General features: G+C 39.6%; 1 protein-coding gene across 1 annotated transcript; it reads left to right on the top strand.

Annotated features, from left to right (window-relative positions):
• The first annotated feature begins 13,139 nt into the window (after nucleotides 1–13,139).
• On the top strand, nucleotides 13,140–13,698 carry LOC112663779 (60S ribosomal protein L21-like). Its single transcript, XM_035713553.2, has one exon. It carries the CDS (start codon nucleotides 13,177–13,179, stop codon nucleotides 13,657–13,659), a length of 483 nt encoding a protein of 160 aa, XP_035569446.1. The 5' UTR covers nucleotides 13,140–13,176; the 3' UTR covers nucleotides 13,660–13,698.
• The last annotated feature ends 4,928 nt before the right edge of the window (nucleotides 13,699–18,626 follow it).

The following is an 18,626-nucleotide window of genomic DNA, read 5'->3' as shown; positions in this document are numbered from 1 at the left end:
CCCTGAGGCTGAGTCTCATGCTCTTCAGACTAAGCCAGCCAGGCACCCCTAGACTTACAATTTTAAACTAAAATTTTATGAAGTTGGTACTTAGAATTAAGGCCAGCTATATTTATGCTTATATATTAGGCTTATAGGAACTAAACATTTAAGAAGGTTTAACAGACATCTGAAGTACTCTAGAAGGGAATCCACCTATTTATTGGTCATAATTGCAGTTTCAAATATATAATAGTTCAGAGCTGTCTATGGGACAAAATATTAATCAAAGCTTCCACTTCAAATGTTGAGATGGATTCATAAAAAGAATCATAATATTTCTAAATTGGCCTCCACAGAAAGAACTTGATTTTTTTTTTACATGTAACCTAAATGAATGAATGGACACAGGTACAAAAGAGGTCAGAGAAGTAGACAGAAGCCAGATCACAAAGGGACCCTGTTTTAACCTGTAGACACCCGTGAGACATTGAAGAATTTTCACTGACTTGATCTGATGTGCCATCAAGGAGCTCATGCCGGGGAAGCTAACATGAACCATGACCAAAGACAGGGAAACAACTGAAGTCCAAGTAAGAGATTTTAGAGAGTGAGGGGCACCTGGGTGGCTCAGTGGTTGGGCATCTGCCTTCGGCTCAGGTCATGATCTTGGGGTCCTGGGATCGAGTCCTGCATCGGTCTCCCCACAAGGAGCATGCTTCTCCCTCTGCCTATGTCTCTGCGTCTCTCTCTCTCTCTCTCTCATGAATAAATACATAAAATATTTTTTTTAATTTTTTAAAATAACAAATAGGGTATAAATGAGATTTTCCAAAGACAACATGTCCAAGGTAGGGGAAGAGAATAGGGCGAAGGATAAAATCAGGAGGAAAGACAACAGTGAAAGTAGAAGGAGCAGAAAAAGAATCAAGTCCAGAAAGTGTAGCCCGCGGAGTAGGAGGGAATCCAGGCAGTGAGGTGTCAAGCTCTCAGCCCAGGGAGGCTTTCCGAAGGTGCAAGAAGATGAGCCCAGGTGTCAAAGAGAGGATGAGAAGAAGCACGGTGCAGACCTGCTCAGCCAGGTATGGGAAGAGCATCCCACTCTCCCCTTTGTATCACTTCTGATAAAATAATGCAGGGCAAGGGGTTTTCTCTGCCTTCCAATTGCCCTGGGTTCTGCTCGCAGGCCCGAAGGCTGGTGGCTCCCTGACCACCCAGTGGTGACCCCACTGGGATCACCTCTGCCTTGAAAAAACTCTGCCCTTTCTGGACTTCTGTGATTTGGCCCTTTTGCATTTATTCCTCTCCTCTCCCCCACTCTTCTCTTCTTCTTTCTCTCCCTCCTCACTGCCGGCCTCTCTTCAGGCTCAGGGCTCACCCCTCCACCGGCCTTGTTCTCTGCTCCCAGAATAATTCTGCTGGCCTGATTTAATTTCCTTCTTCAGTTATAATTTTTCAGCTGATGTTTCCTAGAAATTACAAAATGTTGCTATCGTAGTTGCTCAATACATCATCGCAGGGAAAGAACTGCTGGGTGTATGTGTCCCACATTCAGCATCGCAGATACAAAGTGCTACACACACCTCATCCATTATTCTCCTATTCTCCTTTTTCTATTATTTTCAAGTAGCTGTAGGCAGCTTGGTACTCCCAAGCCTCTGGGACCATTGGCAGGAATAATAATGACTTATCCAACTGCAGCAGCAAATCCAACTGCACAACCTCTATTTCTGCGAGGGAGTGGAAAATTGTGTACAGCCCTGCCTGCTTGAGCTCACCCCAAGAATATACTCGAGCTGCTGAGAGGTCACATGGTCAGCACGGCCCAGGCAGTGGGTTACACATCATTAGCCGCTTATTTCGATAAGAGATAGTTCTACAATTTTATCATATTTCATCGATTCTAAGACTTACATACTTTTCAGGTCATAACATCCCAGAAATTGAGGTGTGAGGGCACCTGGGGGGCTCAGTGGTTGAGCATCTGCCTTCGCCTCAGGTCGTGATCCTGGGGTCCTGGGATCGAGTCCTGCATTGGGTTCCCTGCAGGGAGCCTGCTTCTTCCTCTGCCTGTGTGTCTGCCTCTTTCTGTGTGTCTCTCATGAATAAATAAATAAAATCCTAAAAAAATAAAAAAATAAAAAAAACGAAAAAAGAAATTGAGATGGATCTTACAGGTACACTTAGCAGCACATTTCTGTGTTATTGGAACAGGAAATAATAAGTCTTCCAATCTATGGTACCCTAGATTTAATGGAGTTTGGGTATTTTGAAAATAAGATGCAAGAGTAAATTCGTCTCAGTCTGGAAGACAGTAAAGGGCTGGGTTGAAACATCAGCTCTGCCACTTGCTAGTTCCAATAACCTGGAAAAGTTTCTTAGTCTCTCTGAGCTTCCAATTCCTAATGTGAAAAATTGGGTTAAGCTCTATCTGCTGCATAAGGTTTTGTGAGATTTGTGTGGTGAGCTCTCAGAACGTCAGCTACATCCTAGTCCTCTGGCTTTTTCAAAAGAAAAAGCTGTAAGAAGTGGAGGAACTGTATTGGATTTTTATTTTGGGATTTTGTTGTTATTGTTGCTTTTTAAAGATTTTATTTATTTATTCATGAAAGACACAGAGAGAGAGAGAGAGAGGCAGAGACATAGCCAGAGGGAGAAGCAGGCTCCCTGCAGGGAGCCCGAAGCGGGGCTCAATCCCAGGACCCCGGGATCACAACCTGAGCCAAAGGCAGATGCTCATCTGCTGAGCCACCCAGGCATCCCCAGATTCTCATTTTGGGTGAACTAGGCAAACAAATTTTTCATCACCATATGCAAAGAGCGAGAATAAATAAATAGCCTGCAATCCAGAGCTGAATAGAGTCTTGTAACAGGCTGAGGGAATTCTCATGCTGGTAAATCAAGAGCAAAGTTTCCACAGGCAGTAAGTAGGTCAGGGCTGCTCCTTCCTCCCTACCTCATGCCATGAACACACACACAGAGTTGTGTGTTAGGCTGGGATTCACCCGGTAGGAGATCCACCTGCCCTCTGAGAGAGCCCCATCTGGTTTCTACTAAGATACTCTAGTCAGGCAAACTGAGGTGTTTACCAAAATACCTGGGCTTCTGGGTTTTGTTTTTTTTTTTCAGTTGGCTGGTTAGGTTTTGTTTTGTTTTTTCTTTCTTTCTTCCTTCCTTTCTTCTTTTTTAATTATGTATTTATTTATTTACTTTTTTGTTGTTTTTTCCTTTAAGGAAGAAATTATAAAACTATACAATATAGCCTGATTTTAGTAAATATGCATAAATTCATAGAAAAGGAACTGAAAGGATATATGCCAAGTTGCTAACTGGATAGTAGGTGTGAGACTTTCCTATTGTCTTCTTTTCATTCCATTTCTTAATTTGTCAATAATTGAAATGAACTGCTTTTGTACAAAAAAAAATGTTTTTAGTCTTTCTATTGTATAAAAGGAGAAAAGGTGGCTGGTTTTCTTTTTTTTTTTTTTTTTTTTTTTTTTTTTAGGTGGCTGGTTTTCAACAGTGTTTAGGAGAGATTCTCTTCAGCTAGTGTTCCCTAGAGGTTATTTTTATGGATTTGAACACACTTAGGAGACATTAATTCTGTGTTTCTCATGAAGGCTAATAAGTAGTCCCCTGCGGGCGATGGCAGGACAGGCACAGAGTGGTAGTACGTTCAGACTAACTAATGAAAAGTTTACTCTAGCAACTCAGAGCAAAATAGAACTTTGTAGGCAGGCACTAAGGAGCCCAATGTAGAAGAGATGAAATAATCGGCTTACACAGATACAACTTGAGAAAACTATTTTCCTTTGGCGTACATAGAAGAATTGTCTTTCAAAAATTGTCTAGCAGTGCAAAGCAATATGAATCTGCCTTCCAACATATCTAACCAAATAGTAAATAGTAGTAGTTGAAAACGAGAAATGACTCCTTTCCTAATCTTGTACGTGTATCAGTTCCTGTATAAGATACGCAGCTATAACAACAGGAACCCAGAATAAGGACTCAGATGATAACAGCTAATTCCCCTTTCCTATGGTTCCCAAGGTAAGCAGGTAGTTCAGGGTACTGGGTTCAAGGCAGCCATCTATCTCATCACTCTGCCATCTGGGAGGGTGGCATCTGTGTGGTCAGATTAGCTCACCATCACATCTGCATCCCTTCCCAGGGGAAGGGAAAAGAGAGGAAGTAGAAGGCAAGCAGTTTCTCAGAATATGATGGAAGTTGCGGCACCTGCCTGGGTGGCTCAGACAGTTAAGCATCTGCCTTCAGCTCAGGTCATGATCCCGGGGTCCTTGGATCAAGCCCCCACATCAGGCACTCTGCTCAGCAGGAAGTCTGCCTCTCCCTCTGCCCCTCCCTCCACTCATGCTCTTTCTCTCCCACTCTCTCTGTCTGAAGTAAATACATAAAATCTTTAAAAAAGAAAGAAAAAGAAAACAGTGGAAGTTGGCCACATCACTTCACTTACAACCCAGTAATGAGAGCTCAGTCATATACTTTCACTGGCATCAAAAAAACCTGGACACTATGGTCTCTACCTGGGCACCATCATCTCTACGTGGGCTGAAGCTCAGGAGAGGGGTGTACACAAGGAAAGATAGGGCACACTTGGGAACTAGTAGACAGTTGCAGTCTCTGCTACATAGAGCAGTTTTTTTTTAAAGATTGATTGATTGATTGAGAAAGAAAGAGAGTACATGAATGCAGGAGAGGGAGAGGGAGAGAATCCCAAGCAGACTCCTATTGAGCATCGAACCTGACCTGGGGCTCGATCTCACAACCCCGAGATCATGGCCTGAGCCAAAACCAAGAGTCAGGTGTTTGACCAACGGAGCCACCCAGGAACCCCACGGTGGTATATTTCTATGTTGAAACTTTGCATTCTTTTCTGTCCACCCACTTTCAAAACTGCAGCAGGTAAGCAGTGCCAGCAGCCACCAGAAACCAGAAAAGGCAAGGAACAGATTCTCCCCGCAGCCTCTGGAGGGAGCAAAGTCCTGGCCAACAACTTGGTTTCAACCCAGTGACACTGATTTCTGACTCCTGGCCTCCAGAACTGGGAGAGAATAAATTTCTGTTGTTTTAAGCCATCCAGTTGTGGTAATCTTTATAGCAGCCTCAGGAAATGAATACAATGCCAATGCCTTTGACTTTAGTATCAGAAGTTTTTCATGGCCGTAGCCCTTGGCCAAAGTGTTCTGATTCTAATATTGTCTATAAATTGGAGTTAGTGATTTGATTTAGCTGAGCATTTACCTAAGAAAAATAAATCTCTAAATCTCTCTAGGCCAAAGGAGAGGGTTATAACCAGTATTCAGAGTTTCCTAAAACCAGTATAAACAAGGGTGCCTTATTTGGGGAATTTGGGGTTGGAAAGAAGGCCACAGTTCATTTTCACTCATTAACTCATTCAGTAAATAGTCACTGGACACCTGCCATGGGCCAGGCACTGTGCTCGGGATTGGGGAAACAATGATGTATAAGATAAAGGTCCCCTCAGGGAGTTTGTCTGGCTCAGCTTTCAGTGACAGAGAAAAAGAAAGAAGACCTCAGATGGAATAAATAAATTTGAGAAGCCCATTTTATAAAAAGATGCAGGGAAAAAAAAAAAAAAAAAACAGGTGAAATACTTTGTATTCTCCAAACATTTTAATACTGCCTAAGAACAAAACAAATGTCTTAGGAGAAAAGGAAGCCTTCCAGAGAGTGGAAAACAAGCCAGAAGAGGGCCAGCATATCACCTGACCCAGAACAAGCCCCCAGGGCACACACAGACACAAAACTTCCCAAAACACAAGATATTATGAGGGGGGGAAAAAATGAAGGCAGAGCAGATGCATTTGCTTCCTTTTACCTTGTGCTTTGCAAGGGATCTCAAAATCATATAAAAGACCAAAACAGATATAGAGTTTCTTAATTTCTAAAGCCAAATTTTCACTAGCAGCTGAGCCAAAGGAATTAAAAACTAAATTACCCTTTCCATCAAGGTAGATAAAACAATTTTCCTCTATTTAATGACTACCATAATCCAAATTCTTCTATAGGTTTAAAAAGTCTGAAGCTGACACAATTATCTTCACATATAGAGGGGAGGGAGGTCAGAATAATCTAGGGGGCAAAGCCAAATTGCCCACGGGAGCTGACTACATAATCAAATTATCCAGCTGGAAGGGCAAGTTGGATAATTCAAGACCATAACAGAAAAGAAAAGCCCTCCTGTATTGCTCAGTAAGTTTCCATGGCTTAATATTTTTGTGTGAAATTGCCTTGATTCTTCATTTCATTTTGCATTTTTAGACACAATCAGTGGGAATTTCTCCACTGGAGAGTGGCAAAGTGACAAGCATTCTTGCTAAAGAAATCTAATATCACACATCCTGACAAATCTCTTTGGACTTTCCTCACTTCATTCAAAGATTCAGAAGTGTCTGACAGACTGGTGGGCAGGCCAGCAGGAACCTTATTTGCCTGAATAGCTTCCTGGGAAATTCTACCCCCAAGGGAAGCTCGGAAAGGTCAGGCATAAGCTTGGCCCAGTAACAATGCCTCCCCGGTCCCAGAGGAAGGGTGATTCTGAGAGCAGCCTGGTCTGTGAATTAGATTTGTCCACCAGCCCAGCCCCCACAGTCTCAGGTCAGAATCCTAGAGAGAGACATTTAAAAAAAAAATTTTTTTTTAAAGACAACAGTATTTTTTACTAAAATTTGCTGATCAATGGTAACATCACTGAAAAGGGACAGCCAGCCATTATGTGTCTCTTAATGAGCTGTGTTAGGAAGTACTTAGCACGAGCTACAGAGTGTTCTTGCCCTCCCCCTACCCCCAGTCATAACAATAACTGAAGCAAAATCTCATCAAGCCCCTAGACCTCATTGTCACCAATTTCCAGGAAACACGGGGAGTAGAGGAGCATTATGAACCCCACAATGATGACATAATCAGCCAAATACAGAATGTGAACAATCCCATGGCATGCGTGACCAGCTTCCTCGAATCCATACTTTTTAAAAGGAGTAATGGGATTTATTACAGATAGCTTAGGAGAGACTTGGGAGGTACAACCAAGTGGACCTTCTTTAGATACCGATTCAAGCCAACCATCTGTACAAAGGAGACAATTGGAGAAAAGTGAACATGATGGAGAATACGATAATATATTAAGAAACTATTACTATTCTCTTAAGGTATGATAATCTTCTTGTGCTTGCACTAGGGAAATAAGTCCTTACTTCTTAAAGATCATAATGAAATACTTAAGGGCAAGATGAGATGTCTGGGATTTGCTTTAAAATATTCTGGTGGGGGCGGGAGGAAGACGATGAAGAGTAAAGTAGGTAGAGAAAACAAGAATGCTAAAATACTGATTATTGTTGCAGCTGGCTAATGTCTGCAGCTGACTCACTATACTATTCTCTCTGTGTTTGAATAAGTCTGAAGCCTCCATAACAGAATTTTCAAGAAATACACGAAGCGCCATTTTACCTTTCCACTCTTAGCTCCCACTACCCTGCAACAGAAAGCCTCCACCCTCAATATCCTTGCTGTATAAGGATTATCCTTCATCCTAGAGATCTTTGCCTAAATAACTTTGTAGACACACAAGTCTACACCCACTGCATGGCTCTACATTCATACAACGCTCTCTTAAAATTCTCTCCAACACTTTTCTGGACTGTCCTTCAATACCTGGCTCAAATCCTTGCCTCCTCCTCAAAGGTTCCCCCCTGAATACACCCAAATATCATGGGCGTGATCTCCCTTCTCTGGACTCTCAGAGCACTTCAAGTCAGTTGGTATCTGTCGTAATTTGTTTAAATGTCTTGGTTATTTTTAGTATTTTGCATACCTGATTGGGTGTGAGGCTCTCTTACGGCAGGGCACATGTTTGTTTTTTATTCTCTTGGCTCAACAAATTTACACCAGAATCTACCCTAAATAATCTCAATTTATTAGGAAATCATGAGGATGTCTCTGAAAAGCCCCGACCTAAAGAGCAACATATTGAAAAAACAAACAAAAAAACAGTAACACACGGAGCTAGAGTTTGGAAACCTGAGTTAGTCTGTGCATTAGTCAGGATTTCAAGTGACAGAAAATTGGAATGTATTCATTCAAATAACTGGAAAGTTGAGGTATAGATTCAGTGACCTAATGATCTTTTCAGACCCGTCCCCGCAGCCATTTTGCCATTAAGTTTGCCCTTGTCTTTAAGCTTTGCTAATTGTGAGACCCAGCTCTTATCAGCCTAGCTTAAAAATACCGAAAGAGGGGCGCCTGGGGGGCACAGTGGGTTAAGCCTCTGACTCTTGGTTTCAGCTGAGATCATGATCTGAGGGTCCTGGAATAGAATCCCAGGTAGGGCTCTCTGTTCAGCATGGAGTCAGCTTGAGATTCTCTCTCCCTCTCCCTCTGCCTCTCCCACTCATTCTCCCTCTCTTGCACTCTAAAATAACTCTCTCTCTCTCTCTCTCTAAAATAACTAAGTAAGCTTTAGAAGAAAAAAAAAAAAAAAAAAACACGAAAGAAAGACAATGTAGGGCAGCCCCGGTGGCTCAGTGGTTTAGCGCCGCCTTCAGCCCGGGGTGTGATCCTGGAGACCTGGGATGGAGGCCCACATCGGGCTCCCTGCATGGAGCCTGCTTCTCCCTCTGCCTGTATCTCTGCCTCTCTCTGTCTCTCATAAATAAATAAATAAAATATTAAAAAAAAAAAAAGGAAAAGAAAAGAAAAGACAATGTAATTTTTTTCCTCCAAAGCGCATCCACACAAACCTCAATGAAAGACTCTGATTGGTTTGGATTGCAACTCAGAGCCCATCCCTTAGCCAGTCACCGTGGTCAAGGGCATAGGGCGCTATGATTCACCAGATCTGGCTCACACCATGATCTCTGTGGCCAGTGCTTAGGCAGACCAGTGAGATGTGCATGAAGCAGGGGAGTGACAGCTCCCCAGGGGGAAGGGAGGTACAGTTACCAAAAAGATGGAGAAAGGAATGCTGGGAAGAACCCATTTCTACCTCCCCAAAGAAGACCTTCCCCACAACCCCATTTCTCCCCAAATGGTCCTGAGCCTGCTGTTTAACAACATAATAATTGTCACACTTTGTTGCACTCTTACTGCATATCAGATAATACACCAGTGCTTTGTAATGTAATTATAATTACATTTATAAAATAATATAATGTATATATATTATCTCCAGTTCTCTGAACAACCCAATAAGGTAGGTGTTATTAGACCCATTTTATAGATGAAAAAACTAAAACTTAAGTAGCCCAAAGGATCCGTGTCTTGGTTTGGACAGCCATAACAAAGGACCATAGACCAAATAACTTAGAAACAACAGAAATGTATTTCTCCCAGTTCTGAAGGCTAGAAGTCCAAGATCAAGGTGACAGCATGATCGAGTTCTGGGAAGAGACCTCCTCTGGTCTGGCTTGCAGAATGACAATGTTCTGTTGTATCTTCACATGGCAGGAAGTGAGAAAGAGAGCAAATTCCCTCATGACTCTTATCAAATCCCTAACCAGCACCTGGTTGGCTCAGTGGTTAGGCATCTGCCTTCAGCTCAGGGTGTGATCCCAGGATCCCGGGATGAAGTCCCACATCAGGCTCCCTGTAGGGAGCCTGCTTCTCCCTCTGCCTATGCCTCTGCCTCTGTCTGTGTCTCTCATGAATAAATAACTAAGATATTTAAAAAAAAAAAAAAAGGCCCTAATCCCCTTCTGAAGGCTCTACCCACATGACCTCATACTCCACTCTCAAGGCCCCACCTCCTAACACCATCACACTAGGAGGTAGGGTTTCAGTATGTGAATTTTAGGAAGATACATTCAGTCCCTAAAAACCTGTTCAAGGCCATCTATGCTTTTTCCCACAACTGTATCTTTGTGCTTCAATTTCTCTCTCTATAGGGATTCCCGATATCTCTCAACCTCACAGAAATGTTTTAAACATGAAGGAAAAAGAACTATAGCAAGGTTTTAAGACTTACTCGTTTCTCCCAGCAGGCCCAGCCTTCCATCTTTTCACGTGTTGCCTTCTATGACTTCAAGGCGATGCTCTCGTGACCCTTCCGCTGATATCAGCCCTATCTCCTTGCTCTGGAGTCCCTGGCAGTGTATGCACAGCGCTCTCTGGGCACCTACCATTTTTTCTTCATTATCATAGACATGGATGTTAGCTCCTCCACTAAATTGCAGGCTATTGAGAAAAGGGACTGGTACTGATTCAATTTTTTATATAGTATGTGTTTAGTCCATATGTAATAGATTTTAAGTAAACATATTTTAATTAATACATTTGCAGTGACTGGGTGGCTCAGTGGTTGAGGGTCTGCCTTTGTCTCAGGGCATGATCCCAAGGTCCTGGGACCGAGTCCCATATCTGGCTCCCTTCAGGGAGCTTCTTCTACCTCTGCCTATATCTCTGCCTCTCTGTGTGTGTCTCTCATGAATAAACAAATCTTTTTTAAAAATTAATTAATATATTTGCTTAATTAATTGATGTGTGGGTGAGGAGCTCCCCTGTAAATTCAAGGCACAGCTAATTGGACTTCAAATAAAAACATAGAACATTGGAACCGTAAGAGATCACTGAAATCAAGGCTCAATTTGTAACCTATTTGTTACAGATCCACAGCAAAATGGGTCAAGAAATTGAGATTAGCATTTAGCAACTTTTGTAGCAATTTGGCCAATTAGATTTATGTGTTGGATTAATAATAAAAAGTTAGACTTGTCTCTTACTGTATGCCTTTGCTTTTTAAGTTTATCTTTCTAAAAATTTATTTCCACTCTATTTTACCAAGTATCAATCCAAAATGGATTGGAAGTGAAAAAAATGAATTATTTGCCAGAGATCACTGGAGCAGCACAGATCTTATCTAAACTCCCAGTTGGAGCTGGAGTTTTTTCTCTATTTCTGGCCAACTAGCCCCTTTTTAACACTTTCCAGTGGAACATTCACACTATTAATTCCCACTTGCTGATTGTTCCATAACTTAACTATTTCTGACCTGACTTTGGAAGGTTCTCTGTCAGAGAAGGAAACAAACTTCTTCAGCTGATAGTGGAGTTGGAGGGATGACATGCTTCAGCAACGAGTACAAATGTCACTGACCTGATTTCTCAAGCTCAATTTTCTCATCTGCAAAATAAGAACTTCCCATTTCTGACATTTTATGATCCCACTATTCCTTCATGCACTTTTCTATATCTCTGAGATGTGAGGCAAGTTCCTGCCTCTGAAGAATAGTCCACTGTAGCCCTGTCTTTTGAAAAAACCTCCGTCTTTGACATTTAGTGACATGATCATACAATTAAGGCACACCCAATGTATCATTTACATGGGATAAATAATATATTATTCAAAATCCAAATAAAATAGGCTTTCTGTAGGAAGCAGATCTCTGCTTTCCTATATATTGTAAATTTAGTAGCAATAATAATAATATGGCTAACAATTATTGAGCATCTATTAATCTATTATATGCAGGGACACTGCCTTACATAAATTATCTCATTTATTTACCAAAAAAATAATTAAGAAGCTATACTACTACACCCATTGCACAGACAAGAAAACTGAGGTATGGGGTGGGTTAAGAAGCTTGCTCAAGATGTGTGATTGAAGAGTGAGTGGACCAAGATTAGAATCCCACTGATGTGAACCCAGAGCCTACATTCTTAATCACTGTAGTATTAGAAGGAGGAAAATGAAAGACATAAACAAATAAAAATTATTATTATTATTATTTTTTTTTTTTTACAAATAAAAATTAAATCAGCATGCTGATTTTCCAAATCAGTGTCATATTTCTTACATGGTAGCTCGGGATCCCAAAGGCACAAAAACTGAAGGTCACTCCTGGTCTTCTTAAGACATGAGCCTAGAACTGGCAGAGCACTGATTCCACCACATTTCACTAACTAAAATGAGTCACAGGACTATCCCTAATGAAATGAGTCCACAGGGGAGTTATGGTTCACTGGGGTCATCTTTGGAAATGAGCTACTTTGTCAATAAATCAATAGAGAAGAGAAGATAGAATGCTTAAAAAATATCCCATTAAGCCAGAGAAAGCAGGAGAGGGAGGAAAAATAATAACAGAATAGATAGAACAAAAAAAATGGCAAGATAGTAGATTCAAACTTAAGTATATCAATAGTTACTTTAAATATAAATGGACCACACACCCTAATTGTAAGACAGAGATTGTCAGACAAGATTTTTTCTAAAAAGCAAAGCCCTACTATACATAATCCACAAGAAACCCACTTTCTATTATGACATAGATTTGTTAAAAATAAACAATCAGAAAAAGAAATTACAAGCACTAGTCACAAAAAAAAGGAGGAATGGCCATATTAATACCAACCAAAGCAGCTTTAGGTTATCAGAAATAAAGAGAGACAATTCACATTGACAAAAGGTCAATTCATCACAATGACAAAGAGATTCTACATGTATATGTGTTTATAAATAGGGCTTTTAAATACATGAAGCAAAAACTGACAGAACCAAAGAGATAGAAAAACCCACATTTGCCATACAAGATCTCAACACTCCTTATTCAGTAACTGATAGAACAAGGATCAGAAGATCAGCAAGGAAAAAAAAAAGAAAAGAAAAGAAAATCAGCAAGGATATACAAAACCTCACTAACAAAATCAATCAAAATTGCTCAGCTGACATTTATGGAAGCTACATCTAACAACTATAGAATACGGTTTTTTAAAGTGACATGGAACATTCATCAGTAATGATCATATGTGAGGATATAAAATACATATCAATAAATTCAGAATAATTGAAACCATAAAAAGTACATTTACCAACTATAATGGAATTCAGCTAGAAATTGATAACAAGGGACACCTGGGTGGCTCAGCGGTTGAGTGTCTGCCTTTGGCTCAGGGAGTGATCCCAGGATCCGGGATCGAGTCTCACGTCGGGCTCCCTGCATGGAGCCTGCTTCTCCCTCTGCCTGTGTCTCTGCCTCTCTCTCTGTGTCTCTCATGAATAAATAAATAAATCTTAAAAAAAAAAAAGAAATTGATAACAAAAAGAAACATGGGTAACATCCAATTATTTTAATACTAAGAAACATACTATACAATAATGTGTGGCTCAAAAAAAGAAACTAAAATCCTTTCGGCCGGAACCGCCATCTTCCAGTAATTCGCCAAAATGACCAACATAAAGGGAAAGAGGAGAGGTACCCGTTATATGTTCTCTAGGCCTTTTAGAAAGCATGGAGTTGTTCCTTTGGCCACATACATGCGAATCTATAAGAAGGGTGATATTGTGGACATCAAGGGAATGGGCACTGTTCAAAAAGGAATGCCCCACAAATGTTACCATGGCAAAACTGGAAGAGTCTACAATGTTACTCAGCATGCTATTGGCATTGTAGTAAACAAACAAGTTAAGGGCAAGATTCTTGCCAAGAGAATTAATGTCCACATTGAGCATATTAAACACTCAAAGAGCCAAGATAGCTTCCTGAAGCGTGTGAAGGAAAATGATCAGAAAAAGAAGGAAGCCAAAGAGAAAGGTACTTGGGTCCAACTGAAGCACCAGCCTGCCCCACCCAGAGAAGCACACTTTGTGAGAACCAATGGAAAGGAGCCTGAACTGCTGGAACCCATTCCCTATGAATTCATGGCATGATAACTGTAAAGAAAATAAAAGACCTCAGGATTGTAAAAAAAAAAAAAAAAAGAAAGAAACTAAAAGAAAAATTTTTAAATATTTTAAACAGAGTGACATTGAAAGCACAGCATATCAAAAGTTGTGGAATGCAATTGTGCAACTTCAAACTAACATAACACTGTAGGTTAATTATACTGGAATTTTTTAAAATTCTAAATAGTTTAAAAACTAAAATTTTTAAAAAGTTAATATGAAAAGCAAATTCTCTTGCTTAAAATATCAATAGATGTTTTACATTAACTGTTAAGTTAGCATCAGTTTTGGAGGGATAATGTCCATATGCTTTTATTTGCTTTGGATCATAAGACCAAAAATATGGCATTAAAATTACAAAAACAGGGGATCCCTGGGTGGCTTAGTGGTTTAACACCTGCCTTTGGCCCACACCTGCTTCTCCCTCTGCCTGTGTCTCTGCCTCTCTCTCAGTGTCTTTCATGAATAAATAAATAAAATCTTTAAAAATAAAATGAAATTACAAAAACAAAAACAAAAAAAAACAAAACACATTGCAAGACACAAACTAGAGCAATGTTTAGAAAATTTATAAGTTTAAATGTTTATATTAGAAAAGAAGTTTAAAATCAGTGATTTATGCTTCCACCTTAAGAAGCTAGGAAAAGAAAAACACATAAAAGTGATAACAGGAAAAAATTAATATGAGAACAGAAATCAGTGAACTAGATATAGGCAAAGAACTAAATAAAATCAAAACTTGGGTTCTGAACAAGATAAATAAAATTGATAAACCTCTAGGTAGACTGATCACAGATAAAAGAAGACAAAACACAAATTATCAATATCAGGAATAAAAGAGTAAACAACACTATGAATCCTACAGCTATAAAAAGCAAAGTAAGGGAATATTATGAAAACATTTATTTCGGGGTGCCTGGGTGGCTCAGTGGTTAAGCATCTGCTTTCAGCTTAGGTCATGATCCCAGGGTCCTGGGGTTGAGCCCTGCATTGGGGTCTTTGCACAGAAGGGAGCCTGCTTCTCCCTCCTTCTGCCCTTCCCCCTGCTTATGCTCTCTCTCTCTCTCTCTCTCTCTCTCTCTCTGTCAAATAAACAAACAAAAATCTTTAAAAAGAAAAGATTTATGCCAATGAATATGACAACTAGATAAAGTGGAAAATTTTCCTGAGAGACATAAATTACCAAAACAAACACAAAATAAATAATCCAAATAATTTTGCATCTATTAAAGCACTTGAATTTGTAATTAAAAATTTTCTCATGAGAAAATTCCAAGACTTTACTTGTGAATTCTATCAAACATTTACAGAAGAAATACTACCACTTTTTTTTTTAAATCTTTTTTTTTAAACATTTTTATTTATTTATGATAGTCAGAGAGAGAGAGAGAGAGAGAGAGAGGCAGAGACACAGGCAGAGGGAGAAGCAGGCTCCATGCACCGGGAGCCTGACATGGGATTCAATCCTGGGTCTCCAGGATCGTGCCCTGGGCCAAAGGCAGGCGCTAAACCGCTGCGCCACCCAGGGATCCCGAAATACTACCACTTTTATACAAACTCTTTCCGAAACTAGAAAAGGAGGGACTATATCCCACCTCGTTTTATGAGGCCAGTATTACACTAACATCAAAACTAGGCAAAGACATTGTAAGGTAAAGAAACTACACATTAATATCCCTCATAGATACATAGGGACCATAGATACAAAAATCTTCAAAGGTTGGCACATTGAATATTAAATATTAAGGAATATATTAAAAGAGTGATATATCATAACCAAGTGAAGTTTATCTCAACAAAGTAAGATTGTTTCCGTATTTAAAATTCAGTTAGCTGGCTCAGTCAGCATGGGATTCTTGATTTTAGGATTGTAATTCAAGCTCCAATTTAGGGGTAGAGATTACTTAAAAATAAAACCTCAGGGGTGCCTGGGTGGTAGAATCAGTTAGGCAACCAACTCCTCGCTTTTCATGAGATCAAGCCCCACGTGGGCCTCTGTGCTCTGCGGGGAGTGGGGAGTGCCTCTGTGGGGAGTCTGCTTGAGATTCTCTCTCCCTCTCCATCTGGACCTTCTGCTCGTGCACACTCTCTCTCTCTCTCTCTCTCAAATAAATACATCTTAAAAAAAGTAAAAATAAAATCTTTAAAAAATAAAATAAAATTCAATCGATGCAATTCCCCACAGTAACAGAATAAAGGAGAAAAATCATATGGTTATTTCAACAGACGCAGCAAAAGAATTTAACAAAATTCAACAACAATGTATGATAAAAAATGCACAAGAAAATAGGTCAAAGAATATCTATGAAAAAACTTGCAGTTGGGGTGTCTGGGTGGCTCAGTCAGTTAAACATCAGACTCTTGATTTTGGTACAGGTCATGATCTCAGGGTCATGGGATCTAGCCCTGCATTAGGCTGCTCACTGGGCCAGGAGTCAGCTTAATTGTCTTAATTTTCTTAATCTTAATTCTCTCTTCCTCTCCCTCTGTACCCCCCACCCCACAACTCTCTCTCTAAAAAAATAAAAAATAAAAAGAACTTTCAGTTAAGATCATATTTAACGGCAAAATGCTGAATGTTTTGTCCACTCTCACCAGTTCTATTCAACATTTTATTCAAGTTCTTAGTTGTTGAAATAAAACAAGGAAATAAATAAAACAGATTGGAAAGGGAAGATCTGCATTCATAGGTGAAATAATTATTAATATAGAAGTTGTGAAGAATCCATAAAATTCTCTCATTTCAGTGTTCCTTGGTTTTAAGTAAGTGGAGTTTGAAGTGTTGGGAAGGTATTTGCATGGATAAACTTAAATTTGTCAGGCATTCTCATCTGGAAATCCTATTCTGCAGTGCAAGCCAATTGACCATATAAATATTTTTATCCCAGTTATCTTTACCCAGTCATCTGTATAGATTTGACTAACTTACAAGTGAGTAAATTATAATATAGTTTATATATATATATAGAAATATAGAAATAGAAATAAATATAGGATGCAAAATTATAGAAAAAAAACATAATCTCTCCTACATCTTCAAAAGAGGAGAAGGGTACAGAGGGGGAAAATGCAGTAGTAGAATATAAATATATATAAATTTTGAGAAATTCCATGCAAAAAAATGAGAAAAAAATATCAAAGAAATCTGAATTTAGGAAACAAAATTCAAAGATTCCAGAGCTTTCCTAAGTAATATGCCCAAATAAAACTGATGGTATCAGGTAAAGCATGACTGAGCAGCAGGCTGGATCCTGTCTTGAGTTGTGACTCTGAATTTAAAAAAAGAAAGAAATTAGGAGAATAGAGTAGATTCTATAGTTGGAAAATTAATTAAACTCTTTCTTATAAGAGTTGAACTATTTCTTAAAATTTGAAGTTAGACATTTTAATACTTAAGTGTTGGGGATCCCTGGGTGGCGCAGCGGTTTAGCACCTGCCTTTGGCCCAGGGCGCGATCCTGGAGACCCGGGATGGAGTCCCACGTCGGGCTCCCGGTGCATGGAGTCTGCTTCTCCCTCTGCCTGTGTCTCTGCCTCTCTCTCTCTCTCTCTCTCTCTCTCTGTGTGACTATCATAAATAAATTTTAAAAAATTTTTTTTAATTTTTTTAAAATACTTAAGTGTTTAAAAAATGTATGAAATAATTTAATTAATAATGTCATAGGCTTTACCACAATTAAAACTTTAAATGCAGAAAATGTATTTTAAAAAAAATATATACATGCAGATTCAAGAGCCTACCTTTTGACCTAATACTTCTATTCCTGGGATTTTAGCTTATAGAAATACAAAATGTATAAATTGTTTATGTACAAAAATGTTCTTTAGAACATTTTTTTTAAAGATTTTATTTATTCATGAGAGACAGAGAGAGAGAGAGAGAGAATGAGGCAGAGACACAGGCAGAGGGAGAAGCAGGCTCCATGCAGGGAGCCTCACGTGGGACTCTATCCCGGGTCAGTCTCTAGGACCAGGCCCTAGGCTGAAGGTGGCGCTAAACCGCTGAGCCACCCGGGCTGCCCTAGAATATTTTTTTAATAAACAAGTGGATTCTGTCTAGATGTCCAACCAAAGTAAACCAGAGTTCAACTATGGGGCAGACTATTACATAGATGTATGATATACGGAAAGATTTGATAATATGGAGAAAATAATCATTAATAACATTTACGAAGCATTTTCTCAAAGCCAAGAATGGTGTTAAAAGCTTCACACATATTAGCTCATTCCATCTTCCTATTAGAAAAGTCCTTTCATTGTCTTCTTCTTAGAAATGAGAAAGTTGGGGTGCATGGGTGGTGCAGTCAGTTGGGTATCTGACTCTTGGCTTCAGCTCAGGTTATGATCTAATGGTCTGTGGTCTCACCGGCATAGGATCTAGCCCCCCAACTGGCTCCACACTGAGTGTCTGAGGGTCTGCATGAGATTCTCTTTCTCTCCCTCTGTTCCTCCCATTCATGATCTCTCCCTCTCTAAACTAAATAAAGAAATCTTGAAAGAAAGAAAGAAAGAAAGAAAGAAAGAAAGAAAGAAAGAAAGAAAGAGCAAGAAAGCAAGAAAGAAAGAAAGAAAAATAAAGAAAGAGTAGAAAGGTTACTAACTTGACCAAAGTCACACAGATACTAAGAAGGAAGCTGGCATTTGAACCCAGGCAGTATGACTCTAGAGCCTGAACTCAACCACTGTAATAAGTAGAAAATATAGGATGCAAAATTATAGAAAAAACATAATCTCTCCTACATCTTCAAAAGAGGAGAAGGGTACAGAGGGGGAAAATGCAGTAGAAGATTAACGATGGCTTTCTCTAGATAGGATATCACAGGGTTTTTTTCCTTTTTCCTTTTTGCATATTCCAGTTTTTCAATAATATAGACATCTATTGGAATCCCTGGGTGGCTCAGCAGTTTAGCACCTGCCTTTGGCCCAGGGTGCGATCTTGGAGACCCGGGATCG

Source organism: Canis lupus, chromosome 2, assembly GCF_003254725.2.
Source record: "Canis lupus dingo isolate Sandy chromosome 2, ASM325472v2, whole genome shotgun sequence".
Lineage (NCBI taxonomy): Eukaryota > Metazoa > Chordata > Mammalia > Carnivora > Canidae > Canis > Canis lupus.
The sequence above is the reverse complement of the archived record's forward strand: the minus strand, read 5'-3'. Positions and strand labels throughout refer to the sequence as shown.

Coding starts and splice junctions, on each gene's coding strand:
- LOC112663779 (XM_035713553.2), top strand. CDS start 13,177: ATGACCAACATAAAGGGAAAGAGGAGAGGTACCCGTTATATGTTCTCT.